This window comes from Hyperoodon ampullatus, assembly GCF_949752795.1.
Source record: "Hyperoodon ampullatus genome assembly, chromosome: 3".
NCBI lineage: Eukaryota > Metazoa > Chordata > Mammalia > Artiodactyla > Ziphiidae > Hyperoodon > Hyperoodon ampullatus.
In genome coordinates this window covers 145,141,769-145,156,210 of record NC_136916.1, presented here as the reverse complement: position 1 = coordinate 145,156,210, position 14,442 = coordinate 145,141,769, and the positions used below count along the sequence as shown (strand labels likewise).

Sequence of the window (14,442 nt, the reverse complement as noted above, 5' to 3'; positions counted from 1 at the left end):
CGCATGCCGATGCAGGGGACATGGGTTCGTGCCCCGGTCCAGGAAGATCCCACGTGCCGCGGAGAGGCTGAGCCCGTGAGCCGTGACTGCTGAGCCTGCGCATCCGGAGCCTGTGCTCTGCAACGGGAGAGGCCACAACAGTGAGAGGCCTGCGTACCGAAAAAAAAAAAAGAACAGCGTAAAAGAATCAATGTGAGTTCATTAAAGACCAGCATGGACTTTTAAATTTAAAATCTCTATCAAGCTACTTTAGTTATTTTTTTGCTCTTATTAAAATGAAATGTTATAATATAGTATCTGTAATAGGAAAGAAAATACAGTTAACTAATGACCCATTCACATTTCCCTGTAGCTGTGTTTCAAGTGGCTGACATTTATGGCATACAAACTTAGTCTAAGTAACAGAAAGAGCATTATAACTCATATTCTATGCATTCAATAGATATATTTACTTTTATATTCATATTGCATACAGGATCAATAAATGGCTATAAATAATGATTGTGAAACCCTGCAATTATAAAGTTGCTGTGTATTTTCTAGATTGCTCTGAAATCAACTGTATTAATCAATGGTCATTAAATCAACAGATTCTCACTAAGTTGGTATTTCTGTCTTTAACCTAAGTGATGAATGTTGTTCTCATTAAAGGGGATTTTAATCTAAGAATTGCTAAAATAATAACAAATAAATAACTAAACCATCAAATTGAGGATGGATGTCACCATCTAGGTCAACAAAGGCATAGTTTTAAATATACTAATTTAATATACTAGTAATATATTATTGATTGAGCTTCTTTTCATGACCACACATCAATATGCCTATTTACAAATTGAAATAAAGCTCCTAACTTGTAAAAACTTATTAAAAAAGACTCTACTGCTTAGTTTTACTAAATTAGTATTTAATGACAACTAAGGGAAATTAATTGATGATTATAATCACACACAGAAAGAATATTTTACATCTTAATAAACTGGACTCTTCTTGGGGTTGTAACTGATAACTTTTAGCAGTAATACAATATTTTCTATAAGTTTCAACACGATACGCAAAAACAAACAAGCAAACAAAAAAAGAACTTGAAAGAAACTGTGGCCAATATTTAACTAGACAGGATACTGAGACTCATAACTCTGGGAAATAAGGGGGGCAAAATTAAGTGGTATGACTGGAGTTTCTTAGGTTTATCAATCTGTTGTAGTGATTAGTGGTATGGAATTAATTTTCTTTGCAACATGTTGGTGACTTTCTTACCTAGAGAGCATGCCCAGAGGTGTAACATTAAGTGATCCCATCAGCATTGCCAGGGCCATCCCTGGCGCTTCCCGTTCTATTACTTCTTTTGTGGCCTGTAATTAAAGATTAAATAGCAGACTGAGTGAAATTAACCAAAAATAAGGAAGGCAGAGTAGTAAAATTAACTTAATTATAAATCATGCTATCTATAAACCATACTTAGTTCTCCAAATATTTTTTTTAAGGCATCAAGACTCAATTCTTTGGGACCACTGAATAAAAGCTGAGGACCAGAACATCAAGGGAGCTTTTACATTAGCAGACCTTTCTTATCCCTTACAATTCATAAGTATTTAATAGAAATCTCATCTTGCCTAATAACCTATATTTTAAAATTAAGCCTCAGATTGCTATAAGAGCTCAATAGATTTTCACAGAATAAGAAATCTGGGTAGTTTTCTTTGTCTATTACTCTTGAAATAATTAGTCCATAAAAACCCAAGATCACCTTGTATCTCTCCTAGCTCTATCATTTTTATGATATAATAAATGGAACTCAAGAAATCATCAAGTCAACTTTCCCCATAAATTGGGGAGAAGAAAAACTCTAGATTTACCGTTTCCATATCTTCGATATAAATGAACTATCTGATTGTTTTTAAAAAAGAATTAATGAAGTGATAGGCTTCAACTATATAATAGAAGTTTTAAGATAGGGCATTCTTAAGACAAGTGTGGTTAAACCTCAAATAAGGTACTGAAGGAGGCAAGAAAATTTCATTTTCTAAAGGTCAATGAAAATAGGCATATATTTATCATAATGTGATGGTTAAGATATGTTTTAGGCTAAAGTTGGGAGTGAAACACATGATTTAATCCATTTCTAATCCTCTTTCTACATATGCAGCAGGTTACAATAACTGGGAGCAACACAGGAAGAAAGCTTGCAAAATAAAGTATTACAGTAAATAAGAAGAAAGGCAAACAAAATAAAAAGTAAGTTATGGAAAAATATAGTGAAAGATTGATAGTTCAATATTTCCTTAGAAGTCGAGTGATCATCCTAAGTAAAATCACTATTCTAGGCAAAATTTAGGTTGGTAAATGTCTCATCTAGCCTAATAACCTAAACTTTAAAATGAAGCCTCAGATTGTCATAATAGCTCAATAGATTTTCGAAGAGTAAGAAATCTGGGCAGAGCAGTTAAAATGCAGCAAGTATGTGTTACATGCCAGTTGATGTTATAAATAAACTTTTAAGATGCATATAAATTAGTTAATCCCTTATAATTATATAGAATAAAGGATTACTGGAATTGATGTAATCTACTGGTTCACTGAATCCCAGCATAATGCAGTATTTAACAATGTCAGAAATTTTAAAGGAAAATTAACACTACCATAATGCTTTTCAATAAAACCTGCTTTAAAAATAAAGGGCCAGCAGGAAAGAGAAAAGGACATTCTTAAATTTCTAAGTTTGGGAGTTAACTACTTTCATTAAAATATCAATATATAGCTGAAAATTGTTGAGCTAGTGTTATATATAATCTTTCCCATGTTTTCCAAATTTAATAAATCCGATATGATTTTGAGGTCTCCTGAGAAGAAACACTATTTCCATGTTAAAATTGCTTCACTGAAGTTTACAACTTCTTCTTAGGGACCTTAAAATCTTAGAGCCCTAAAAATCAACAAAGGGATGTTACTGAGAACAATCTTAAAACAGCTCTTTGTATAGGGTTAATATTGATTTCATTATCTTTTTGAAAAAGTCACCTAAGCAATGCCTGACATTTAATGAATTTGAGGGTCCATATAAAGATGATATACTCCAAAGTATAGTAGCACACGTTATTTAAGGACAAAGGAAGAAAATATCAACAGAGAAGTGACAGAGGAAGTCTTTCACTTACATACTTCAAAGCACAGCATTTATCCACCCATACAACAAATACTTATTAAGCACCTACTATGTACTAGGTGTTATTCTACACAATGATGTTGCAGTAGTGAGTAAAACTTGTAAGAGCGTGTAAACTCGCTGTTATCTAGTACATGAAAAACTCAATTGACAAATTACATATGAGAATTGCCTAAAAGAAATGTAATCCATTCATTTTTCGAGATCCTCTAAAATATACCGTTGGATTTGGCCAGACTACAGTGGTCTGAAAAGGCCCATCCACTTTTAAAAGAATTGTTTTACTGGACTTTGCTTTTATGGTATGCAGGTGGATACAATTAAATGGCTCAGTGAAACTCATATTTATTTTAGCTAGTATTTGAGACCATTGCTCACCACACTGTACTGAGGTCCTCTTTAGGGGGACCTGTAGGAGAAATTTCCCCTTAAGTATTACAACTAGGAATGGGGTACACTTCTGTGATACCAGTTTGTTTTTAAAATTATGATGACTGTGAATCAAGTTACCCTTGAGAAGAGAGACAAATTTATGAATATTTTTTAGTAGGCTTACTGAATACAACCCAATTTCATCTTATTTTTCCTTGCCATATTTTTCCATATTTATCTTATAAAAAGTTCTGATGTATTTTATGTATTTGGCTAAACCATCTTAAATACTTTTTAGGGTATAAGTAAATATATGGATAATAGATGGATGAATGAATGTATGTATTCTTACACAGGGGTCTTCATCTTTTTCCAAACATAATTTAGGGAGGACAGTTAATTCTTTCTGAAGACCTTCTAGACAATGTTGGCCTATAGACATAAATCTTGTACAGCATAGAACATAAGAGGAAAATATATATTGTGGTGATGCCACTAAAAGGCATTGGTGTTGACAGGGGTGAATGAGGAGGGCGATCCTCTCCAGGACTAGACACAAAGCAACCCTTTTGCTATATATTCCTAAATAATGCACAAATATAGTCTTTCTTACATCTATATCAAATATATCTTTTCCATAAAACATCAGAACCATTCTGTTTACTTTTTATTTTCTCTTCTTCTGTTTGCTGTAGCAAAAAGATCACCATCTGTGAAGTCAGAGAATACCACCATATAATTAAGGTCTGGAGAGTAAGGACTGGATCTGTTGAAGCACCTACCATAGTGTCCAACATACAGAACATGTACTCAATAAATATTTGTTGAATAAAGGAGTGAATAAATGAACCAATAGGCTTGAAACCCAGCTTTATCACTTAGTTGCTCTGTGAATTAGAACAAAATATTTAATCTCTCTGAGCTTCAGTGTATTTATGAATAAAATGGAGCTAATAATAAAGCATACCTACATTTTATGAGAATTAAATGATGTCAGTAAATCACCTAGCATAGAGTAGGTAGGTATTCAATACATGTCAATTTTCTCTATGCCTCTGCTTTCCAATTGTTACATCCTTGCAGTTTTGATTATACCAGTTAAAAAAGAGAAATAATAGAAAAATCCAGAAACCAAACCTAGAAACAGTGGTTGAGAACCAAAGATGAGGGGAAAGAGAACAGAGAACAAGAACCTAAATGTAAGAACATTGACAAGTTGGGGGCAGGAAGAAGAATACTGAAATAATGGTATCTAAAGGGAAGAAACAGCCAAACGAGATGGAAATTGGAAGATGGACAGGAGGGCAAGAGCTGGGTGAAAACATCTGTAAACTGTAAATGGAGAGGCTCAACTAGAAGGCAAAGAGCAAGAGAATAAAAGTTAGTTTAGAATAAAATGAGAAAAAACGATCTGTCTAACTTACTAGAAAATCCAAACAGAAGAGTGGTTTTAACAAATGTAGCTTTATTCCTTCAATCATATACATTAGGATGACAAGCACAGATAAATGAAGGTTATCAGTACGTGTTAACAAGTAGATAATAAGCAATCATTATCAATGGACTATTCATAATCAATGGCAAAAAAGATGCTATTAAAAGTTTGAAATCCTTTTTCTTAATTAGTTTCATTCCATTTCCCACTTTTTTTTATGTTATTAATTTGATTACCAAATTCTGTTTTTCCTTGAGCAATAGTAGAAATTTATATTCTTACTTCAGATATAACCTTTTTTCAACTAGTAGATTCCAAAATAATGAGGTTTAATTGGATTTAGCTATACTCTTTAAATAAGACATTTTATTTTTAACTTCTAAATACTTTCTAAACTTTGAAGATTGCAATCTCCTATGCAAAATCACTTATTGTGATTTTTTCTTTTACCCTTGACACTTTGAAGATAACATGAAAGTCAGAAAGATGCTTCAGGGGCCGGAGGAAGATGGCGGAAGAGTAAGACGCGGAGATCACCTTCCTCCCCACAGATACATCAGAAATTCATCTACACGTGGAACAACTCCAACAGAACACCTACTGAACGCTGACAGAAGACCTCAGACCCCCCAAAAGGCAAGAAACTCCCCACATACCTGGGTAGGTCAAAAGAAAAAAAGAATAAACAGAGACAATAGGATATGGACGGGACCTGCACCAGTGGGAGGGAGCCGTGAAGGAGGGAAGGTTTCTACACACTACAAGCCCCTTCGAGGGCGGAGACTGCAGGTGGCGGAGGGGGAAAGCTTCGGAGTAGCGGAGGAGAGCACAGCAACAGGGGTGTGGAGGGCAAAGCAGAGAGATTTTGGCACAGAGGATCGGTGCCCTCAGGCACACACCAGCCCGAGAGACTTGTCTGCTCGGCCGCCAGGGCGGGCGGGGCTGGGAGCTGAGGCTCGGGTATCGGCTTTCAGTCGGAGCGCAGGGAGAGGTCTGGGGCTGGCGGCAGGAAGAGAGCCTGAAGGGGTTAGTGCTAGCCCGGAGGGAGTCCGGGGAAAGGGTCTGGAGCTACCGGAGAGGCAAGAGACTTTTTTCCCTTTTGTTGCCTGGTGCGCGAGGAGAGGGCATTCCCCTCCCTCCCCTCTGCCTGAGTGAGCCAGAACCCCCGAATCAGCGGCTCCTTTAAACCCGTCCTGTCTGAGCGAAGAACGGACGCCCTCCGGCGACCTACGCGCAGAGGCGGGGCCAGGTCCAAGGCTGAGACCCGGGAGCTGTGAGAGCAGAGACAGGGAAATCTCTCTGTGCAGCCTCCGAGGCAGCGGATTAAAGCTCCACGGTCCATTTGATGTGCCCTGCGTCTGTGGAGTGCATGAATGGACAGCGAATCATCCCAAATTGAGGAAGTGGACCTTGAGGACAAGATTTAAGACTTTCCCCCCCTTTTTTTTCCTCTTTTTACAACGAATTATCTCAAATTAAGGAGGTGGACTTAGCAAGATTTCAGACTTTTCGCCCTTTTCCTCTTTTTACAACGAATTATCCCAAATCGAGGAGGTGGACTTGGAGAGCAAGATTTTTGTTTTTTCCCCCTGCTCTCTTTTTGTGAATGTGTATGTGTAATCTTCTGTTTAAGATTTTCTCTGTATAGCTTTGCTTCCACGATATGTCCCAGGGTTCTTTCGGTCCGTGTTTTTTTTCAATAATTACTTTTTAATTTTAATAACGCTACTATATTTCATACTTTATTCTATTTTACTTTACCTGCTCTTTCTTTTTTTCCTCCCTTCCCTTCCTCCCTCCCTCCCTCCGCTCCTCCTTTCCTTCTTTCTTTTTCTTTCCTCCATCCCTCCCTCCCTCCCACCCTTCTTCTTTCCACTTTCTTTTTCTTTCCTTCCTCCCTCCCTCCCTCCCTCCTGTCTTTCTTTCTTTCTTTCCTTCCTCCCTCCCTCCCTCTCTTCTTCCATTCACTCTTCCTTTTGCTTTCATTCCTCCCTCCCTCCCTCCTTTCTTTCCTTTCTTTCCATCCTTCCTCCCTCCCTCCTTTCTTTCTTTCTTCCTTCCTTCCTTCCTTACTTCCCTTCTTCCTTTCTTTCAATCTCTCTTTCTTTCTTCTACTAATTATTTCTTTCTACTTTTTCTCACTGTTATTCTGAGCCGGGTGGATGAAAGGCTCTTGGTGCTGCAGCCAGGAGTTAGTGCTGTGCCTCTGAAGTGGGAGAGCCAACTTCAGGACACGGGTCCACAAGAGACCTCCCAGCTTCACATAATATCAAGCAGCGAAAATCTCCCAGGGATCTCCATCTCAACACCAGCACCCAGCTTCAGTCAACGACCAGCAAGCTACAGTGCTGGTCACCCTATGCCAAGCATCTAGCAAGGCAGGAACACAACCCCACCCATTAGCAGAGAGGATACCTAAAAACATAATAAGGCCACAGGCACCCCAAAACACACCACCAGACGTGGACCTGTCCACCAGAAAGACAAGATCGAGCTTCAACCACCAGAACACAGGCATTAGTCCCCCTCACCAGGAAGCCTACACAACCTACTGAAACAACCTTAGCCACGGGGGACAGACACCAAAAACAACGGGAACTACGAATCTGCAGCCTGCAAAAAGGAGACCCCAAACACAGTAACATAAGCAAAATGAGAAAGCAGAAAAACACACAGCAGGTGAAGGAGCAAGATAAAAACCTACCAGACCTAACAAATGAAGAGGTAATAGGCAGTCTACCTGAAAAAGAATTCAGAATAATGATAGTAAAGCTGATCCAAGATTCTATTTCCCAGATCCAAAATCTTGGAAATAGAATAGACAATATGCAAGAAACAGTTAACAAGGACCTAGAAGAACTAAAGATAAATCAAGCATCGATTAAAAACACAATAAATGAAATGAAAAATACTCTAGATGGGATCAATAGCAGAATAACTGAGGCAGAAGAACGGATAAGTGAGGTGGAAGATAAAATAGTGGAAATAACTGATGCAGAGAAAAATAAAGAAAAAAGAATGAAAAGAACAGAGGACAGTCTCAGAGACCTCTGGGACAACATTAAACGCACCAACATTCGAATTATAGGGGTTCCAGAAGAAGAAGAGAAAAAGAAAGGGACTGAGAAAATATTTGAAGAGATTATAGTTGAAAACTTCCCTAATATGGGAAAGGAAATAGTTAATCAAGTCCAGGAGGCACAGAGAGTCCCATACAGAATAAATCCAAGAAGAAATACGCCAAGACACATATTAAGCAAACTGTCAAAAATTAAACACAAAGAAATCATATTAAAAGCAGCAAGGGAAAAACAACAAATAACACACAAGGGAATCCCCATCAGGTTAACAGCTGATCTCTCAGCAGAAACTCTACAAGCCAGAAGGGAGTGGCAGGACATAATTAAAGTGATGAAGGAGAGAAACCTGCAAACAAGATTACTCTACCCAGCAAGGATCTCATTCAGATTTGATGGAGAAATTAAAACCTTTACAGACAAGCAAAAGCTGAGAGAGTTCAGCACCACCAAACCAGCTTTACAACAAATGCTAAAGGAACTTCTCTAGGCAAGAAACACAACAGAAGGACTATACCTACAATAACGAACCCAAAGCCATTAAGGAAATGGGAATAGGAACATACATATCAATAATTACCTTAAATGTAAATGGACTAAATGCTCCCACCAAAAGACACAGAGTGGCTGAATGGATACAAAAACAAGACCCATATATATGCTGTCTACAAGAGACCCACTTCAGACCTAGAGACACATACAGATTGAAAGTAAGGGGATGGAAAAAGATATTCCATGCAAATGGAAATCAAAAGAAAGCTGGAGTAGCAATTCTTATATCAGACAAAATAGACTTTAAAATAAAGACTATTAGAAGAGACAAAGAAGGACACTACATAACGATAAAGGGATCGATCCAAGAAGAAGATATAACAATTGTAAATATTTATGCACCCAACATAGGAGCACCTCAATACATAAGGCAAATACTAACAGCCATAAAAGGGGAAATCGACAGTAACACAATCATAGTAGGGGACTTTAACACCCCACTTTCACCAATGGACAGATCATCCAAAATGAAAATAAATAAGGAAACACAAGCTTTAAATGATACATTAAACAAGATGGACTTAATTGATATTTATAGGACATTCCACCCAAAAACAACAGAATACACATTTTTCTCAAGTGCTCATGGAACATTCTCCAGGATAGATCATATCTTGGGTCACAAATCAAGCCTTGGTAAATTTAAGAAAATTGAAATTGTATCAAGTATCTTTTCCGACCACAATGCTATGAGACTAGACATCAATTACAGGAAAAGATCTGTAAAAAATACAAACACATGGAGGCTAAACAATACACTACTCAATAATGAAGTGATCACTGAAGAAATCAAAGAGGAAATTAAGAAATACTTAGAAACAAATGACAATGGAGACACGACGACCCAAAACCTATGGGACGCAGCAAAAGCAGTTCTAAGGGGGAAGTTTATAGCAATACAATCCCACCTTAAGAAACAGGAAACATTTCGAGTAAACAACCTGACCCTGCACCTAAAGCAATTAGAGAAAGAAGAACAAAAAACCCCCAAAGTTAGCAGAAGGAAAGAAATCATAAAGATCAGATCAGAAATAAATGAAAAAGAAATGAAGGAAACAATAGCAAAGATCAACCAAACTAAAAGCTGGTTCTTTGAGAAGATAAACAAAATTGACAAACCATTAGCCAGACTCATCAAGAAAAGAAGGGAGAAGACTCAAATCAGTAGAATTAGAAATGAAAAAGGAGAAGTAACAACTGACACTGCAGAAATACAAAAGATCATGAGAGATTACTATAAGCAACTCTATGCCAATAAAATGGACAACCTGGAAGAAATGGACAAATTCTTAGAAATGCACAACCTACCAAGACTGACTCAGGAAGAAATAGAAAATATGAATAGACCAATCACAAGCACTGAAATTGAAACTGTGATTAAAAATCTTCCATCAAACAAAAGCCCAGGACCAGATGGCTTCACAGGCGAATTCTATCAAACATTTAGAGAAGAGCTAACACCCATCCTTCTCAAACTCTTCCAAACAATATCAGAGGAAGGAACACTCCCAAACTCATTCTACGAGGCCACCATCACCTTGATACCAAAACCAGGCAAGGATGTCACAAAGAAAGAAAACTACAGGCCAATATCACTGATGAACATAGATGCAAAAATCCTCAACAAAATACTAGCAAACAGAATCCAACAGCACATTAAAAGGATCATACACCATGATCAAGTGGGGTTTATTCCAGGAATGCAAGGATTCTTCAATATACGCAAATGAATCAATGTGATACACCATATTAACAAGTTGAAGGAGAAAAACCATATGATCATCTCAATAGATGCAGAGAAAGCTTTCGACAAAATTCAACACCCATTTATGATAAAAACCCTGCAGAAAGTAGGCATAGAGGGAACTTTCCTCAACATAATAAAGGCCATATATGACAAACCCACAGCCAACATTGTCCTCAATGGTGAAAAACTGAAACCATTTCCACTAAGATCAGGAACAAGACAAGGCTGCCCACTCTCACCACTCTTATTCAACATAGTTTTGGAAGTTTTAGCCACAGCAATCAGAGAAGAAAAGGAAATAAAAGGAATCCAAATCGGAAAAGAAGAAGTAAAGCTGTCACTGTTTGCAGATGACATGATACTATACATAGAGAATCCTAAAGATGCTACCGAAAAACTACTAGAGCTAATCAATGAATTTGGTAAAGTAGCAGGATACAAAATTAATGCACAGAAATCTCTGGCATTCCTGTACACTAATGATGAAAAATCTGAAAATGAAATCAAGAAAACACTCCCATTTACCATTGCAACAAAAAGAATAAAATATCTAGGAATAAACCTACCTAAGGAGACAAAAGACCTGTATGCAGAAAATTATAAGACACTGATGAAAGAAATTAAAGATGATATAAATAGATGGAGAGATATACCATGCTCCTGGATTGGAAGAATCAATATTGTGAAAATGACTCTACTACCCAAAGCAATCTACAGATTCAGGGCAATCCCTATCAAACTACCACTGGCATTTTTCACAGAAGTAGAACAAAAAATTTCAAAATTTGTTTGGAAAAACAAAAGACCCCGAATAGCCAAAGCAATCTTGAGAACGAAAAACGGAGCTGGAGGAATCAGGCTCCCTGACTTCAGACTATACTACAAAGCTACAGTAATTAAGACAGTGTGGTACTGGCATAAAAACAGAAAGATAGATCAGTGGATCAGGATAGAAAGCCCAGAGATAAACCCACGCACATATGGCCAACTTATCTTTGATAAAGGAGGCAGGAATGTACAGTGGAGAAAGGACAGCCTCTTCAATAAGTGGTGCTGGGAAAACTGGACAGGGACATGTAAAAGTATGAGATTAGATCATTCCCTAACACCATACACAAAAATAAGCTCAAAATGGATTAAAGACCTAAATGTAAGGCCAGAAACTATCAAACTCTTAGAGGAAAACATAGGTAGAACACTCTATGACATAAATCACAGCAAGATCCTTTTGGACCCACCTCCTAGAGAAATGGAAATAAAAACAAAGATAAACAAATGGGACCTAATGAAACTTCAAAGCTTTTGCACAGCAAAGGAAACCATAAACAAGACCAAAAGACAACCCTCAGAATGGGAGAAAATATTTGCAAATGAAGCAACTGACAAAGGATTAATCTCCAAAATTTATAAACAGCTCATGCAGCTCAATAGCAAAAAAACAAACAACCCAATCCAAAAATGGGCAGAAGACTTAAATAGGCATTTCTCCAAAGAAGATATACAGACTGCCAACAAACACATGAAAGAATGCTCAACATCATTAATCATTAGAGAAATGCAAATCAAAACTACAATGAGATATCATCTCACACCAGTCAGAATGGCCATCATCAAGAAATCTAGAAACAATAAATGCTGGAGAGGGTGTGGAGAAAAGGGAACACTCTTGCACTGCTGGTGGGAATGTGAATTGGTACAGCCACTATGCAGAACAGTATGGAGGTTCCTTAAAAAACTAAAAATAGAACTACCATATGACCCAGCAATCCCACTACTAGGCATATACCCTGAGAAAACCATAATTCAAAAAGAGACATGTACCAAAATGTTCATTGCAGCTCTATTCACAATAGCCCGGAGCTGGAAACAACCTAAGTGTCCATCATCGGATGAATGGATAAAGAAGATGTGGCACATATATACAATGGAATATTACTCAGCCATAAAAAGAAACGAAACTGAGCTATTTGTAATGAGGTGGATAGACCTAGAGTCTGTCATACAGAGTGAAGTAAGTCAGAAAGAGAAAGACAAATACCGTATGCTAACACATATATATGGAATTAAAAAAAAAAAAATGTCATGAAGAACCTAGGGGTAAAACGGGAATAAAGACACAGACCTACTTGAGAATGGACTTGAGGATATGGGGAAGGGGAAGGGTAAGCTGTGACAAAGGGAAAGAGAGGCATGGACATATATACACTACCAAACGTAAGGTAGATAGATAGTGGGAAGCAGCCGCAGAGCACAGGGAGATCAGCTCGGTGCTTTGTGACCACCTGGAGGGGTGGGATGGGGAGGGTGGGAGGGAGGGAGATGCATGAGGGAGGGGATGTGGGAACAGATGTATATGTATGACTGATTCACTTTGTTATAAAGCAGAAACTAATAAAAAAAAAAAAAAAAAAAAAGAAAGATGCTTCAAAGACTGCTCAAGTTGCAAAAAAGGGTGTCATAAACAATTATTCTATAGCCCAGGGAACTTGTCAATGAAGTTCAGGTCCATTTTTAACCTTCATAGGAAAAATTACCTTAAAAAACATTATTGCTAAAAGTCAATGATATTTAAGTATGCACAGGACACACAATAGTTAAATGTAAATGTGAAGAAATTTCTTGTATGCATGGTGGTGGTGAAAAATCACTTAGTATAGTGCTTTTACTTAGTTTTATAGACATACTTTTATTAACAGGTATAGTTTATGCATTAATATTTACATGCTTGTTACTTGACCATGTAGATTTAATACAATTTCCTCCTAACAACTACTACAGTGCCCTCTGCTGATTAAATAATCTTAAATAACAAAGAGTATCTTTGAAACACTATCTAATGGGTACTAATAACCTTGTTAAGCCATCAAGGTGGGATATGATTAGAACAGTGGTTCTCAAACTTTAGTGTGCATCAGGATCTCCTAGAAATCTTGTTAAATGCTGATTGCTGGGCCATACCCAGAGATTTTGATCCAGAATGTCTGGCTAGGGTCTCAAATTTTGCATATCTAACAAGTTTCCAGATTATGCTTGTGATGCTGGTCAGAGGACTACACTTTGAAAAACAGACTGCAGATAGAAGGAATGAGGTAGATTCATGATAATGTACACAACTTGTTCTAATATTCATAATCACCTTATATTCAACTTTGTAAAATAGATTGAAATAAATGTGAGGATCCTTCATCGAAGCAAAATATAGACCTAGTGAGGAGATAAATTCGGTAAAAATAGGCAGTTTAATGCCAGCCAATCAAACTTTCCTGACTCTATCCATTAACGTCAGCCACGTACATTTTCTTGACTCAAACACATCAATTTTATTTTACACTTTAATACAAGGTTATAATAAACAAACAATTCAGATCTTGTCCCTATAAGTATCCTATGGTACAGAGAAGCTATCTTTAATATATTTTTTTCTCAGGACTATACATGATGAATAAAATTTACATAGATGACTAACTCATAGGGATGTTCAAGGAACACCAGCTATAAATTTACTCTTTTCTCTCCTCATTTAAGAAGCAGAGCAGAGTGGAAGTAAGAGTCGCAGTATAAGGGCAATCTTTAATTTATTCCAATTAATTAAAAACATTCATATACAGATTTTGTTAATTTTATATTACTAATTACAAACACCTTTCAACTAATCATGTCGTTGTATCATAACAGTGCGACTAAGTGGTTAAAGACTACTGCTACAAAGAAGAAGCTGCAACTAAGTAATGAAAATAGTTATTCCAGTTTTACTTGAGAGATATGAATGCACTGGTAATGTATTTCTCTTCCTTGGAGCTTTAGCCTTCTTAAATATTTACATCTTTTTCCACTCTCGGAAGAAGCAGAAAGCTTTTCAAAATGGAGATACTCCATTTTGTTTTTCAGTTAAAGTGGTACAATATTTAAGTAAGATCTGGTTATAATGAAAGATCAAAGGAGACAGGATAATTATAGAGAAAGAAACAAAAAAATAAAAATAAAAATAAAAATTTAAGTACTCCAGGCAATTTCATCATCCATTCCATTCAACGAACATGTACTCTGCAGTGAGCATGAGATGCTGAGTGAAGACTCTACTGTTTCCATTGCT

The 14,442-nt window shown here is 37.0% G+C and overlaps 1 protein-coding gene across 9 annotated transcripts in view; it reads right to left on the bottom strand.

Annotated features, from left to right (window-relative positions):
- Nucleotides 1–14,442, bottom strand: part of GPHN (gephyrin) — a gene marked incomplete at both ends in the record, with an annotated part of 652,555 nt that overhangs the window by 310,187 nt on the left and 327,926 nt on the right. For all 9 annotated transcript variants that reach the window (XM_079700388.1, XM_079700393.1, XM_079700386.1 and 6 more), the window contains one exon: nt 1,261–1,355. In XM_079700388.1, coding sequence (XP_079556514.1) covers nt 1,261–1,355 — 95 coding nt within the window. The remainder of the gene's footprint in view (nt 1–1,260; nt 1,356–14,442) is intronic.